The sequence below is a fragment of the Lontra canadensis genome, unplaced genomic scaffold (genome assembly GCF_010015895.1).
Source record: "Lontra canadensis isolate GAN:19392208 unplaced genomic scaffold, GSC_riverotter_1.0 scaffold29, whole genome shotgun sequence".
NCBI lineage: Eukaryota > Metazoa > Chordata > Mammalia > Carnivora > Mustelidae > Lontra > Lontra canadensis.
Window position 1 is genome coordinate 8,694,954 of NW_022631023.1, and position 14,173 is coordinate 8,709,126.

Consider the following 14,173-nt stretch of genomic DNA (forward strand, 5'->3'; position numbering starts at 1 on the left):
ACACTGAGGCATTCTCTTGGGAGTAAGTATAAAGAGCTACTGTAAAAAGAATCTGGTAAAGGAAAGCAGTTTTAGCCCATCTGTGAGGCCTTAGACACCCTGCTGGTGAAATAACATGGTACACCCGTTTGGTCAGTCAGGATTTATTTTAAAGATTTTTTTTTTTTTTTTGACAGATCACAACAAGTAGGCAGAGAAGCAGGCAGAGAGAGAGAGAGAGGAGGAAGCAGGCTCCCCGCCGAGCAGAGAGCCGGATTCGGGGCTCGATCCCAGGACCCCGAGATCATGACCCGAGCCGAAAAGCAGAGGCCTCAACCCACTGAGCCACCCAGGTGCCCCTAGTCAGGATTTATTTAAACAAATATAAATCCTTACTGAGGAGCCTAAGGCAAAGTTACGCTCCACTGCAGAAGACAGGGGAGCTACCCACAACTTGCATTTAAAAAAAACAGGCAACGAAATAGCTAACGTAATTCCATCTTTGTATATTATTTAAAAGGAGAGAGCGAGTGAGCGTGCATGCAGGAGCTGGGGGAGGGGCAGAGGGAGAGGATCTCAAGCAGACTCCCTGCTGACCGTGGAGCCTGACACGGGGTTGACCCCATGACCTTGAGACCATGACCTGAGCCAAAATCAAGAGTTGGACGCTTAACCGACACAGCCATCCAGGCAGCCCTGTAATTCCATCTTTAAAATAAAAGATATGCAGCTATATATTAATGTATGCATTCAAAGTCTAGAGAGAAATGAAAATGTTTCATGTGTTTCTCTCAAGGGCAGTGGGATTGTGGGTGATATCTTTTTTCTTGATACCTTCAAATATCGGTATGTTCCACAAATGGCATGTATTACTTTCACATTCAGAAGATAATAATTCTAGGAGAAAAGAACAAACATTCTAGGAGAAAAAAAGCAAACACTCAGAACTCTTGGTACATTTACAATTGAGAAGCCAGAGAAATCTTCAAATAGATTTATATTTTCAATATACCCAATGCCAATTCAGGCAGAAGGAAATTACATCAAGGATAAAGTAAAAAGTAAGAGACTGTATTGTCTTAAAAGGAACAAAAGCAAGGGGCACCCAGGTGGCTCAGTCAGTTGAGTGTCTGCCTTCGGCTCAGGTCATGATCCCAGGGTCCTGGGATTGAGTCCTATGTGGGGCTTCCTCCTCCACAGGGAGCTTGCTTTTCCCTCAACCCTTTCTCCCCACCCCACCACCAGTATAGTAACAAATCCTTAAAAAAAAAAAAAAAGAACAAGAACAAAACCCACGGTTGAGAGAAAACCACACGCTCCAAGACAACACCCCTGCCAGGTCCTGAACCCCACATGCTCTGCCTTCGGGGTCGTGCAGCACATGTCCTTGGGGAGCCCCTGGCTGGGTGTCCCCTCTGCCGCTGGACCCTGGCTCCACCTCCCAATCTTCTCTCAGCCCTCACCGCCCTCCCTTGTAAGTCCCCCCACGGGGACACCAGATCCAGCTGCCCTTAAACGGCTTGTGCACCTGCCAGTAAATAGGGTCTGTACAGCCCAGGCTGGGCAGAGACTAGCTCACACGCCTCTGACGCCAGCCAATAGGAAACAGGCCATTCGTGGTGATGGACTCAAGAACATCAGTTATCTTCATGGCTGGTATGATGCCTTGTGTGCCCATGTTCTCTAGCCCCAACAATTTCTAATAAACAGCAGGGAAAAGAGATTCATGCCATAAGGGAGGGGGGAAGAAGCGTGAAGCTGGGGGCCAAACCCATACCTTATTAGCGAGTTTCCACTCTGGGTATAACTAAGTTTAAGATCGGAGCCGAGCGCATCTCCACAGTAAGAATAAAAGGCCCGGATGACTTCGAGAAACAAATCCCCAACCACTCGAGGCCCTGCAGTTAAAACGAAAACGGTCAGAGAAAGATGAACAATCCATGTTTACATCAGTAAATGACACATGCGTGAAAAGAGAGAGCATAACTGCACACACAATTTTATTGTCTAAAATGCTCAGAAACTTCAGTTTGGCAACGACAACTTTAGCTAGGGAATACCATCTGTGAAAATGGCCAATATTTTTGTAGTGCTCACCACGTGCTGGACACTGTTCTAAGCATTTTCTATCGGTTAAACCTTATTTAATCCTTACAATAGCCATAAGACCAGGTACTGCACTACTGCACTGATGACAGATAAGGGACAGGCACCGAGAGGTGAAGGAACTCATCCAAGCCAGACTCTGTCTGGGGGAGCCAGGATGTACGCTCAGGGTGTGTAAGTGTGCACGAACTGCTTGGTCAGAGATGCTACGCAGCATAAATACCAATGAGTAGGACCACTTTTCTATCTTACATTCTTTTAAAATTTTTTTACATTTTTATGTATTTATTTTTTTAAGATTTATTTATTTTGGAGAGAGTGTGAGCGAGCACAGGGGTGGGAAGGGCAGAGAGAGAGAGAGAAACCCAAGCAGACTCCAGGCCGAGCTCGAGCCCAATGCAGGGCTCAATCTCATGACCCTGGGATTGCAACCTGAGCCAAAACCGAGTCAGACACAACTGCCCCAGCCTGGTACCCCTATTTTATTTTTTTAAGTAATCTCTATACCTAGCATGGGGCTCGAACTCATGACCCTGAGATCAGGAGTCACATGCTCCACCGACTAAGCCAGTCAGGTACCCCTCCAAAACCTTTTTTTTTTTTTTTTTAATTTATTTGACAGAGATCACAAGCAGACAGAGAGGCAGGCAGAGAGAGAGGGGGACGCAGGCTCCCTGCTGAGCGGAGAGCCCGATGTGGGGCTCGATCCCAGGACCATGAGATCATGACCTGAGCCGAAGGCAGAGGCTTTAACCCACTGAGCCACCTAGGAGCACTCCCCCAAAATCTTTTTATCATGAGCTAGTATCCCACAAAAGCAATGCCACCACTCCTGAAAAGCTTACTAAATGGCACAAAAGAATGGAACCAGCTGCAGGTTAGGGAACCATTCCTGCCGATCAGGCAGGTGGAAGGCGGCTAGACATTTCTGCTGCGTACACAGCAACCACCAGGCAGGGAAGGGAGTGACCTCTCACCCATGTGTTCAAGGGAGGAAAACTGGATCGATTCAGAGGAAATGAAAGCTCTGTCAACGTATCTGTGTTAAAAAGCAGCCAGCAGATCGATCCATTCTTTTATACTTCTTTTTCACAAAAACAGAGGATGTGCCTCTGAGAAAACTTTTTTCACCAAAAGCCCCGCATATATATTTTATCTACAGTGTAAAGATGCTGAATGCTTTTTACAAATGATGGCAAGTTTGTTGCCGTGACTGAAGGAGAAAATGAGGCAGTGGGAGACGCCTGGTAGCAAAACAATGACCGCCCTGCCCCTTCAGCTCTACTTCTGTATAATCCACTCCTCTGCCTCCCAAGTATGTCTTCCCTGGGACAACGAAAGTGACAGACAAGAAAATCAGAAGGCTGAATCGGGCAGAAAGCTGCCATTCATCTCCTTCTGGAAACGCCGACCTGGAGCCCGAGATGACAGCAACACTTCACTTGGCTCACCGAGGGTCAAGGTCGAGACATAAAACCCCCAGCCTCCAAAATGCGGTTACCTTTCTTCTTTGGTTATTTCCCCAAGTTATGCAGGAAGCTCCCAATACACTTACAAAGCTCACTTGATTTTTTAGTGGAAATCATGATTTTTCTGAGTTGCAGTCACTCCACACAAAGAGGGAGAGCCATCGCCGGTGGACTGAGGTAGCAGAGGAGGGGAGGGACGGGGGAAGGGCACAGGGCACGCTCAGGGGCGCTTAAGGCCAGAGTTTGGAGGGACAAACGTTTCATGCTTTGAGTCTGGCCAAGAGCAGCTAGAGCTGTACACGTCATGGGATACAAGGTCATCCGAGTTCTATGACCGAGCATCTCAGGTGTGGTGGGTCTGCGTGCAGTCAGGTAAGCAGCTGTGTCCTGTCAGAGAGCTTAGGCTCTAGAGTCAAACAGACCGCATTTTAATCTCAGTTCCCAGGCAGCCTCTGGCAAATCACTTACTCTTGCTCAACCTTATTCTTTCCATCTGTAAGATGGGAATAGTGAGAAAACCCACTTCAGGGTTGTTGGAGGCAAGGAGGTACATAGGGAGATGTAAATGATGTATACAAATCACTTCACAAACAAAAAAATGCTCAAAAAATGTCAGCTGTTATGATTAACAACAGTAAAAACACATGAGGTCCTCAGAGTCTCCCTTCCATACAACTTGACTGGATGCCTTTCCCCCCCCTTGCATCCCTAGAGCCTAGCATCATCCCTGCCACATAGCAAATGCTCCACGCCTGTCCCTAAATGAATAAACGGTCTCCAACCTCCACCCCAAGAGCAGAGGGAGAAGGGACCTTGATAAAGCCCTTGATTCTTGTTCTCTGCAAACAGCTACCAGGCAGTGTATAAATCCTGAGCACTCAGACGACACCATCAAACTTGAAATCTCAGGGCTCCTGGGTGGCTCAGTCAGTCAAGCATCTGCCTTCGGCTCATCCCAGGGTCCTAGGATCGAGCCCCACGTCTGCTTCTCCTTCTCCCTCTGCCCCTCCCCACACCTGTGCTCTCTTGCTCTCGCAAATAAAATCTTTAAAAACAAACAATAACAAAAAAACCCTTGAAATCCTATGGAGAAGATGGAGACCCCATTATGGTGTTCAAGTGACTAGATATTAAGATCTTTTTTTTTTTTTTTTAAGATTTTATTTATTTGGCAGAGAGAGAGCACACGAGCATGAGCAGGGGAGGGGAGCAAGGGGAGAGGGAGAAGCAGGCTCCCCGCTGAGCAGGGAGTCCACTGTGGGGCTCGATCCTAGGCCCTGGGATCATGACTTGAGTGGAAGGCAGACACCTACCTGACTGAGCCACCCAGGCACCTTGGATATTAAGATCTTACTGTGAATGGATATAGGAGCAATTTCTATTCTTTAAGCAAGGGAGAGAAGGTCATTTTTTCAGCTGAGGCTCACAGGACCACAGTGTGTATCAGGGGACCCTTTAGAAACCGGAGTCTAGTTCAGCTCTGTTCCTTTGGCAGAGGAACAGCCTGAGGCCCACATGGCAGAAGTGCCTGCCCCAAGTCACAAGGAAAAAAGAGGGAGGAGGGTCTCCCACTCCCTTGAAAATAAAATCAAAGCTCACTTGAAGCCTAATATTTGACAGAAAGAACATTCTCGCCAAGTCAGTACAGTATGCGCTTTGTTGGCACACACCAAGATGTGCACAGTAGGAGCTCAAAGGATTTCTCTAACAAAAGTGCTCACGTTATTGTGCAAAACTCCTAAGTGGTGCCTAGATATGGCCACTGAACACATAACCGGGCTGAAGTGCTTCAAGATTTGGAAGCTCTGATGGAATTACACTCAAAATAACATGCTGATGTGTCTCGCACAGGCAATCCACATCGGGCTCATGATGGTGACGACGCTTCGCACGTTACCTATTTCCGGCTTGTCGAGCAGACTGACGAGGACTCGGAATGGCTTCAGGTACGCGTGGTGACGTTCCTCTACGTCGGCGTCTGAGAACTTCTGGTGCAGTATTTCAGCTAGACCCTGTTTTGTTTTGTTTTTAAAGCCACAGATCAGGATATTGTACACAGCACAGTTTGACATTACTGGTTGTTCTACTTGTAAAAACTCTGGGATAGAGAGAAAACCAGTCACGTGGCATGGAATGAGCACAGAGAAGGTTTCCCCACCGTGGATCCAGGACATGCCCCATGTCTGCTTTGAGGTCCTGCCCATCAATTCACAGAGGAATCATGATCAGGAATGTTCTGACTGGGATCTACTTTCCAGAAAGGCTCCTTTACCTCAACTAAAAGATCCTTGGAATATCTTTCAAAAAAATACGAGGACTGGTCTTCGTAAGAATTTGAGAGCTCAGATTCTGGCACGATGGTATTTCCTTTAATATCTGAACCTATAAAAGAACAAGGATCATGAGCTGTTAACAAGCTCTACAATTTTAAAGTACATAATCCTGTGCAAAGGTCTCATGCTCCAGCATTTTTAAAAATAGAATTCCTCCAACAGAAAACCAAATTCCAATCTGGCAAGACTAAGTCACATTTTCTTCTTTTGAGAAAAACGTGGGGGTACCAAGGACTCCGCTTCAACGGACATCAATTTAGTTTGTTCCGAGAATTCATCCTCAGGGTCTCTGATTGTCTGATTACAAAGATCTAAAGGAAGGAGGATGAGTTTTTATTTTTATTTTTTTTTATTTTTTTTTTAAAGTTTCTTTTTTAAAATTTCCTTTTAAGATTTTTTTTTAATGTGTTTATTTGACAGAGAGAGAGATCACAAGCAGGCAGGCAGAGATAGAGGAGGAAGCAGGCTCCCCGCTGAGCAGGGAGCCCGATGCAGGGCTCCATCCCAGGACCCTGAGATCATGACCTGAGCTGAAGGCAGAGGCTTTAACCCACTGAGCCACCCAAGCGCCCCAATGAGGATCAGTTTTTAAAACCAGTGTCTGTATGACCATATGTGAAACCAAGCTGTTCTCATATATATGCCCTTATTTTGAGCTTTGGGTAAGTCTGCAGGTCTTTGGGGCAAGGGAGGGCAACTTGTGGTACAAGGAGAGAGCATGGGCTCTGAGGCTGAGGCTAACAGGCTGGGCTCAGCACTGGACTTGGATCCTGGGTCCTCTCTATACACAGCAAGTCAAGGTCAACCAGGACAGAGCTGATCATTTAGCAAAATCATCCTTTTGATAAAAATGCTTAAAGAGCCTGTAAATATTCTTCTTGAAATCCTTCATGAACTTCTATGCAATGGGTTCTGAAAGTTCTGTAACTAGGGAGAAAAGAGGAAAGAAAGGGTGCAGAGAACTTTCTGCCTCTGGTGTGAAAAGACCTCCATGTTGAGGGTTATAAAATCGGTGAAGCAGAAGATTTTTTAGGGCAGTAAGACTACTTTGCGTGGATGCTGTCCTGGTGGACACACACCCTCACACATCTGTCTACACCCACAGAACGCACATCAGCAAGAGCGAGCCCTGATGGAAACCAGAGAGTCTGGGTGATGACGTGCCAGCGCTGGTTCACCAACTATGACAAATGTGCCACCCTGGTGGGGGGAGGGGGAACCTGGGGGAAGCTGGGAACTCTCTGTACCTTCCTCTTAGGTTCGATGTGAACCCAAAACTCCTCTTAAAAAAGAAAAAACCTATGGAGTCCCTTCATGGTCGCTTTGTATACCACTGCTGCTCAGGAACATGAACATGGGAATTTATAAAATTCAGAAAGTGCTCGCCTCCTAGCCCTGTGGTTTCCTGGACTCTTGTCCCTATGAAGACTTCCAACCAACAGTCAGGGGCTCTTCTCCTACAAGTTTACAGGCTGTCTGCAGAAACAGAAGCCTGGGTTCTCAAGCTCTCCCCTTAAGTCATCCAAATGTCTTCCAAAACTTGATGTCAATGCCACAGACATTCCCATCCAGGCCAAACCTTCTTTTACCCAAAATCTGTAACATTTGTGGGTCTTCTCTCATACCCCCAAACCCATGAGACTTCTTTATAGCGACAGGCTTCTACTTGAATAAGGTTTAGCTACCATTTTTTTTTTTTTTTTGGTGGTATTTCAAGCTTCTTAAAATGGGATTCAATGTTCAATATTCAATAGATATCCCACTTACTTATGTCCCTGTTTTTAAGTATAATACCTATAACATAACCCAAGCTACAGTGCAGGCAGAACTCAGGGGACCAGGCCCTATTTAATCAGCATGTTATCTTTCCATATCTTATGATTCAGAAACGTTATCACCACGATTGAAACTTGTTCCAAAAATCAGCACTGAAAGGTTTCACGTTAACTTTGACTTTCACTTATTGGATACTGCTCAGTACCTAGTAACCACGCATAAAGTCTTCTGTTCAGAGACATGTCTCTCCTCAGTAGGGTCTGGGTGGCCGCTGACAGGATCTGCACGAGGTCTGATCTGAGCAAGGGAATGGCTCTCTCACTGGAGTCCTGTTGGAGGACAGAGAACACTTTACCGCAAAGGGATGATGGAGCTTTTGGACACGTGGTCCCCCTTACCAGTCTACAAAGCTTTATCTTAAAAAGAAAGTTCTCAAAAGGAGTTGGTTCTTTGCAATGCCCACGGCCAGAAGCCATGCAGTTTTTGCTACGGAAACATCCTCCTCACAAAAAGGAACAAGGACTGAAAAATTGTTTTGGCTGAAAGCAAACGGTGATCACAAAGTGGCTCTGAGGTCCAACCCACCTGCCCCATGTCCTCAGGAAACACCAGTGACTTCCGTGGAAGAACACAGATGACTTACCAGACAGGTATAAAATGGAAAGAAGAACAGAACAATTTCCAGGTTATTTCTTTGCACCAGGACATTTGAGTCCAACAGTGAGGCACACAGAGACTTTACCTGTAAACGATAAGACAGCATGAACATTTCACTCCCCAGACATTTAGTAGTACTTGGCAGGCTACTGTTTACAGTCACAGAAATGAGAGTAACTTCTACTGGGAACCTTGAAACCACTGTGTGAAGCCAGGAACTGAACAGTCAGGTGCAAATGTGGGAAATGCAGGTTCTAGCCCTAGACCCTGGGGGGCAACTTGCGCTGGAGGAGGTCATGGACAAGACGTGACCTGGCTGACCTGTGGAGCTGGCGGCGCCTCACCTCCTCCCGGGTCCTGGAATGCGCACTCTGCTTGCCTTGCCTGCTCAAGCTCCCAAGGGACATAGCCTTGTGACAGAAATGTGGTGTTGAGAACACCCGCGCGGTATACGTTACTGAGCCCGGTTAAGTCTGCTATGTAGACTTTTAAGACTTGGCAGGTGGGTGCGGAATTGTATGGATGAAGGTTTCTGGGATTTGTCCTGCATAACCAGCCACCCTGACCTACACATACACAGGGAGGTTAAAAAATGTGTTTGAGACTCATGCCGCAAAGGTGACCTGGGGATCCTGGTTAGTGGACATCCGCTGGCCTCTCAGTCAGAACTGGCCCTTCTGGTCTGGACGCCAAGAGCTATGAAATTTGCTTTGCATCCCCTCCTGCTCCAGGCTGGGGTGGTCCCCCGGAATGGAATCCAGGAGGGGAGGCAAACACACCCAGCCCAGGCTCCTTGAAGATGTAAAGACATGATAACATAGGAATGCAGCTAGATCCAAACTGTATGGAGGTGAATAATTGTTTAAATTCAGACCCCGTCATCTGACCTATAAATCCTGCCCTATGGGGATGGTCAGCTGGAAGTCCCAGCTGAGGGGAGGACGCTCCACCCAGGCCTCTCCACCGGGACTCCGGCCTGGCTGTCTCCACAGGCCTTCCCCAGCTAGCGAGGCCGGCTGCGGTGAGGACCCAATTTGATGGAACTCTGTCTTTTATTCTCCTTTACTGGTAACTACTGCCCTCACCTGTGCACAGATTTCCCTTTTCTTCTCTTTCAATTAGATTTTTATAGTACCAGTAAAATGTTTTTTTTCCCCTTCAAAACTGAGAGTACGGCTGCTGTGAATCTTTTCTTCAGAACAGACGTGGAGCTCTACTGGACCTGTGGCCACCCAAGACAAGCCTCTCTAGTTCTCTTATTCAACTGGCCGCCTATGGATCTGGAGCGGCTGGCCTCTCTCTTTGGCCTCTCCCCGCCTGCCGCATACGCGGGCCAGTTTTAGGTGATACCCAGAAGCCCCCAAGGAGCCTGGAAACGGACAGTGCAACACTGGAGAGTCGGTTAGCTGCGGGCCTCGCATGTTCCAGCTGAGACCTGGAGGGGCTTGGACCAGAGGGTGAGGTTCTAAGACCTCAACTTCCATGATCCTAGAAAGGAATGTCTTTCAGTTCCAAAAGGAACTTCTGGCTAACCTGAAACTCCAAAGACATTCTGTTAAATGGATTCCAAACCAATTCAATACACATTTTGTGTCTTTTCCAAGTATAAAGAGACAGGATACAGAAGAGCCGTAAGAAAAATGCTAATAAAAAGCTATGAGAATTCTGAAGAGGGGAGGGAAAGCTCTTTCAACTGGGGAAAACAACAAAACTCTGTGAGAAGGCTGAGCTAGAAGGACAGGGAAGATGTGTGTGGAGATGGTGGAGAATGGATGGGGAGTCATTGCAAGGAGCAAGGTGGTGTCACAGACCTACAGGCCAGGCTCGGCATCCATTCAGGAGGGCAGAAGGCCTGAAGGGAGGGCAAGGCATGGGTAGGTTGGGAGTGGACTTAAAATAGAGGGTGGTTGGGTTATAGACATTGGGGAGGGTATGTGCTATGGTGAGTGCTATGCAAATGCATAAGCCTGATGATGCAAAGACCTGTACCCCTGGGGCAAACAATACATTATATGTTAATAGAAATACTTTGAAAAAAAATACTCTCAAGTTTGGACTTTATCTGTAGGCAAGAGGAATCCAGATATTTTTCAAGCACAGTGTAGATATGAGCGAAGCTTTGCTTTAGCAAAGCAAAGAGCGAAGAGTGATTAAAAAAAAAGGAAAAAAAAAAAAAAAAGCCTGGATGGGCAGAGGACGCGTTGGAGAGGAGCCCGTCGGAAAATTATGGCAAAGTCCAAGCCAGCATCTGAAACTGAAGGAAGAAAGGCAGTAAAAATGGAGAGACACAAGCTGTTAGGGTTTACCACTAGGTGGCGAAAGACTGCAGGCCATTAGACACACAGGACCGAAGTCTGGGGAGAAGAGAAAGATCCAGCAGGGTCATGAGAAGGGATGGCCTTGCCAGGGAAGCAAACAGCCCTCCAAAGGGCCTGAGGATGGACACCGGAAGGGCCCTGACAATCTGGATTTGAGAGAGGAGAGGAGAGGACGACAGCTGGAGCAGGACTGAGAGACAGTGACCGGAGGAGCAGCGAATGAGATGAGCAGACAGTGGGCTTTGTGACAAAGGCCACGGAGGAAGCAAGGTTCTAGCTAAAGCAGCAGACTCTGCGAGGCCCCTGGAGCACCGCTTACAGCTAACCGTACTGGCGGGGCCTCCAGAAGGGCCCTCCTTAGGGGCAAACATGTATCTGTATACGTAAATTGTTAATGCATATGTGAAAAACAAACACCCCAGTCCGGGGATTATTCCGGGGATTATCCTGCATAAGGACACCTCCTCGTCTTGCTCAGCAGCAGAGCGCACACACGTACTCTGATGCCTGGAACACCTCTATTTCCCTGCTGCTCTCCACTGATGCCCCTTTGCAGCCCCAGCTGACAGCCTGTGCACGAGGAAGCCGGCCCCGTGAGGAGCAAAGCACCCACCGTGAGCTGGTAATCCGTCCCCAGCATGTACTTCTGCTCCTTGCCCGGCAAGTCCCTGCTGATATGGCCCACCACAAAGAGAGAGGCAGGAAGGCGGATGGCCGGGCTCACCAGGACGCTTCCCCAAAGGGCAGCATAAAACACCTCTTTGCCGACCACCAGGGAGAGCCTCAGGAGCAGAGCGTCTGTTCTGTGGACAAGAGATACAGACTGTAAGGGCTTGGTCCGAGCAGCCACTACTTGCTCGGGTTTCCCCCCCGCTGTGAAACCCCATTTTCTCATCATTCTGAGTGGCTGCCATCTCTCGCCTTTCTGTTCTGTCCACCTGCCGGCAGTCACTGAAATGGGAGTTTGCTAAAACAAACGTGGCCCCGAGAGGTTCGGCTTCGCAGCCCATGGGAAGCATCTGGCCGGTCGTGTCACTGCGGCACAGAGAGATCCATCCCTCTCCATGGCCTTGCTGTGGATCTGCAGGGCTCGGAGGAGGGGATGCCCCAAGAGGTTGGTGCGACTGACTGGAGACGTAGGTGATAATAAAGTTCCCCCCACCTGAGCACAGCCGGGGACATGTGACTTCACAAACATGGGGCACAAAATTCGCCTGGGCCCCCTATCCGAGACAAATTCCATAAAGCCTGTCACTCTGCCCACAGCATGCCCCTATGTTGACTTCCGCTCTGGGAAGTTCTGCTGATGCCTGACGTTTCTTTGTCCCTTATCTCTATCTGGGTCTCTCTCCCTTGACATGCCATCAGCAACTTCATGTCCATCCCTTAAGAGAAGCAGCGTCATCAGCAGGTCCAGGCTTGTTTTTTCCACAGATACTAACCAAGGCCAGGCCACCCCTCCCTGCAACCCCACCCCAGCTCCGTGGCCTGTGTGCAGCTGACGAGGGCATCTTCCCTGTCAACAAGGAAAATGGCTTCGCCAGGCCAATGATAGCACCTGTCAGTAAAACAGAAGAGGCAAACTCCCACAACAGGCTTTCATTGAATGAGTGGACGAACTCAATTCCAAAAGAATTCCATCCCTCACATCTCCTATCTGCAAAGAAGACACACAAACATCACAGAAGGAACAGGCCAGTGGGATGCAGTGGGCTACCCAGGTTCCTGGAGTAAGGCCTCTGTCGTCCAAATCCTATGTCTGCTTCCTGGCAGTGGTCCCTAGGACGAGTTTACTGTGTGCATGTTAGTTGTCGGCTGTGAGATACAGAAGTGAGGGGAAGGCATTCTGAGCAGGACCAGAGGGTCTCGTGTAAACCTCTGCACAGGCAAACAGTCAGTGCTCGGCCCCACCGCCTGCCATGACCGGGTCTGCGCTGTCTGCTGATGCGTCCTTACTCCAGAAGATTGGTGGACACGCAGCTGGCGTGCAAAAACACTGTGAAGTGAATGCCACCCTTTCCCTTTTATTATGACTCAAATCGTCTCTGGCTTACTTTTCAATTATCAGTCCAGGGTATACAAAGATTTTTCATACTTAAAAAAATTATCTACTACCCTTTTTTTAAAAGATTGATTTATTTTTATTTATTTAAAATTTTTGCCAGAGAGAGCACAATCAGGGGGAGCAGCAGGCTGAGGGAGAAGCAGGCTCCCTGCTGAGCAAGGAGCCCGATGGGGGACTTGACCCTAGGACCCTAGGATCATGACCTGAGCTGAAGGCAGCCACTTAACCAACGGAGCCACCCAGGCATCCCAAGATTTATTTATCAGAGAGAGAGCGTGTGCACACACATGTGAAGGCGGTGGGCCAGAGGGAGAGAGAGAGAACCTCAAGAAGACTCTCCACTGAGCATGGAGCCCAATGCAGGGCTCGATCTCATGACCCTGAGATCATGACCTGAGTTGAAATCAAGAGTCAGGCACTTAACCGACTAAACCACCCAGGCGCCCCTACCTTTTTACATTAACAGTGAATTTTGTTCTCTTTAAAACTAGTCTAAACTTTTTGTCTCATAAAATACTTGAATTTTACCGTGCAAATGATGCACAGTATCATCTTTACAGAAAAAAAAAAAACAAAACTGAAGAGGCATGAGTTAACAGCCAAATGTTTAGGAAACACAAACAGAAGGGTTTAGTGGCTAAAGATACCGACTGATCTCCTACTGAGGCTGAGCAAACAAATACAGCTTATCGCACCCAGCTCTGGAAACAGCAGAAGTGTATACGGTGGGGCCTGTGGGTCACTGTTCCCTGGGCAGACAGGATGTCCCCAGGCTAGGAAGATTCCTACAGAAGGAGATTAACTGAGAAGGCCCCCAGGAGTGCTTCCCTCTCTCCAGGATCCCTCTCAAGGGAAGACTGATGCTTAGATAAAACCCAGGGCAAACACTACAATGTACGCACTAATATCACGTCTCCCTTTGCTCAGACAGTGTATTCCCAAAGTCAGTTCCATGGAACACTGGCCACGAGCTATTCCACAGACAAGAAATCTGGGAAATGCCACCTCAGCTATCCCTTCTTCAATATTCAGAGTGCACCGGCTAGTTTTCTTTATTAAAAAAATGCAGCTTAAGCCTCATTTTATCCTAAAAAAAATTAATAGATATTAAAAGCCTGAATGATGCTGTGGTTCACAAAAGGGCAATTATGATGAGACTTGGCTATGGAGAGCACAGTGGAGAGCAAGATAACTGGGATGGGTCAAGTAACTATTAAATAAAAATTACTCTTACCATCTCAGATGTGAAGCTCCAAGATTCCAAAATTAGCAGAGCCCAGGACTCGAAATCTTTCCTATTCAGAATCAACCAGGAACCTCCAAACCCCTCCTGTTTCCATCCCTCCTGTCCCACTCTGGCTAGCGTGCTCATGCCTCCTGCGAACACCAGCTTCCTCAGACACCAACACGCTCTCCTCTCGTCAACAGACAGCAAGTGACACAGACTGCTTGCCATGAACCCAATTTTGG

At 47.8% G+C, this 14,173-nt stretch overlaps 1 protein-coding gene across 5 annotated transcripts in view; it reads right to left on the reverse strand.

The window, feature by feature from the left end:
- Positions 1 to 14,173, reverse strand: part of DOP1B (DOP1 leucine zipper like protein B) — a 106,299-nt gene that overhangs the window by 53,931 nt on the left and 38,195 nt on the right. For all 5 annotated transcript variants that reach the window (XR_004383616.1, XM_032865360.1, XM_032865358.1 and 2 more), the window contains exons 5-10: positions 11,252 to 11,441; positions 8,307 to 8,405; positions 7,869 to 7,992; positions 5,827 to 5,936; positions 5,452 to 5,566; positions 1,757 to 1,877 (exon numbers count right to left, since the gene is read on the reverse strand). Coding sequence is in view for 4 of the 5 variants with exons in the window: in XM_032865360.1 (XP_032721251.1) it covers positions 1,757 to 1,877; positions 5,452 to 5,566; positions 5,827 to 5,936; positions 7,869 to 7,992; positions 8,307 to 8,405; positions 11,252 to 11,441 (759 nt within the window). In the remaining variant the exon portion in view is untranslated. The remainder of the gene's footprint in view (positions 1 to 1,756; positions 1,878 to 5,451; positions 5,567 to 5,826; positions 5,937 to 7,868; positions 7,993 to 8,306; positions 8,406 to 11,251; positions 11,442 to 14,173) is intronic.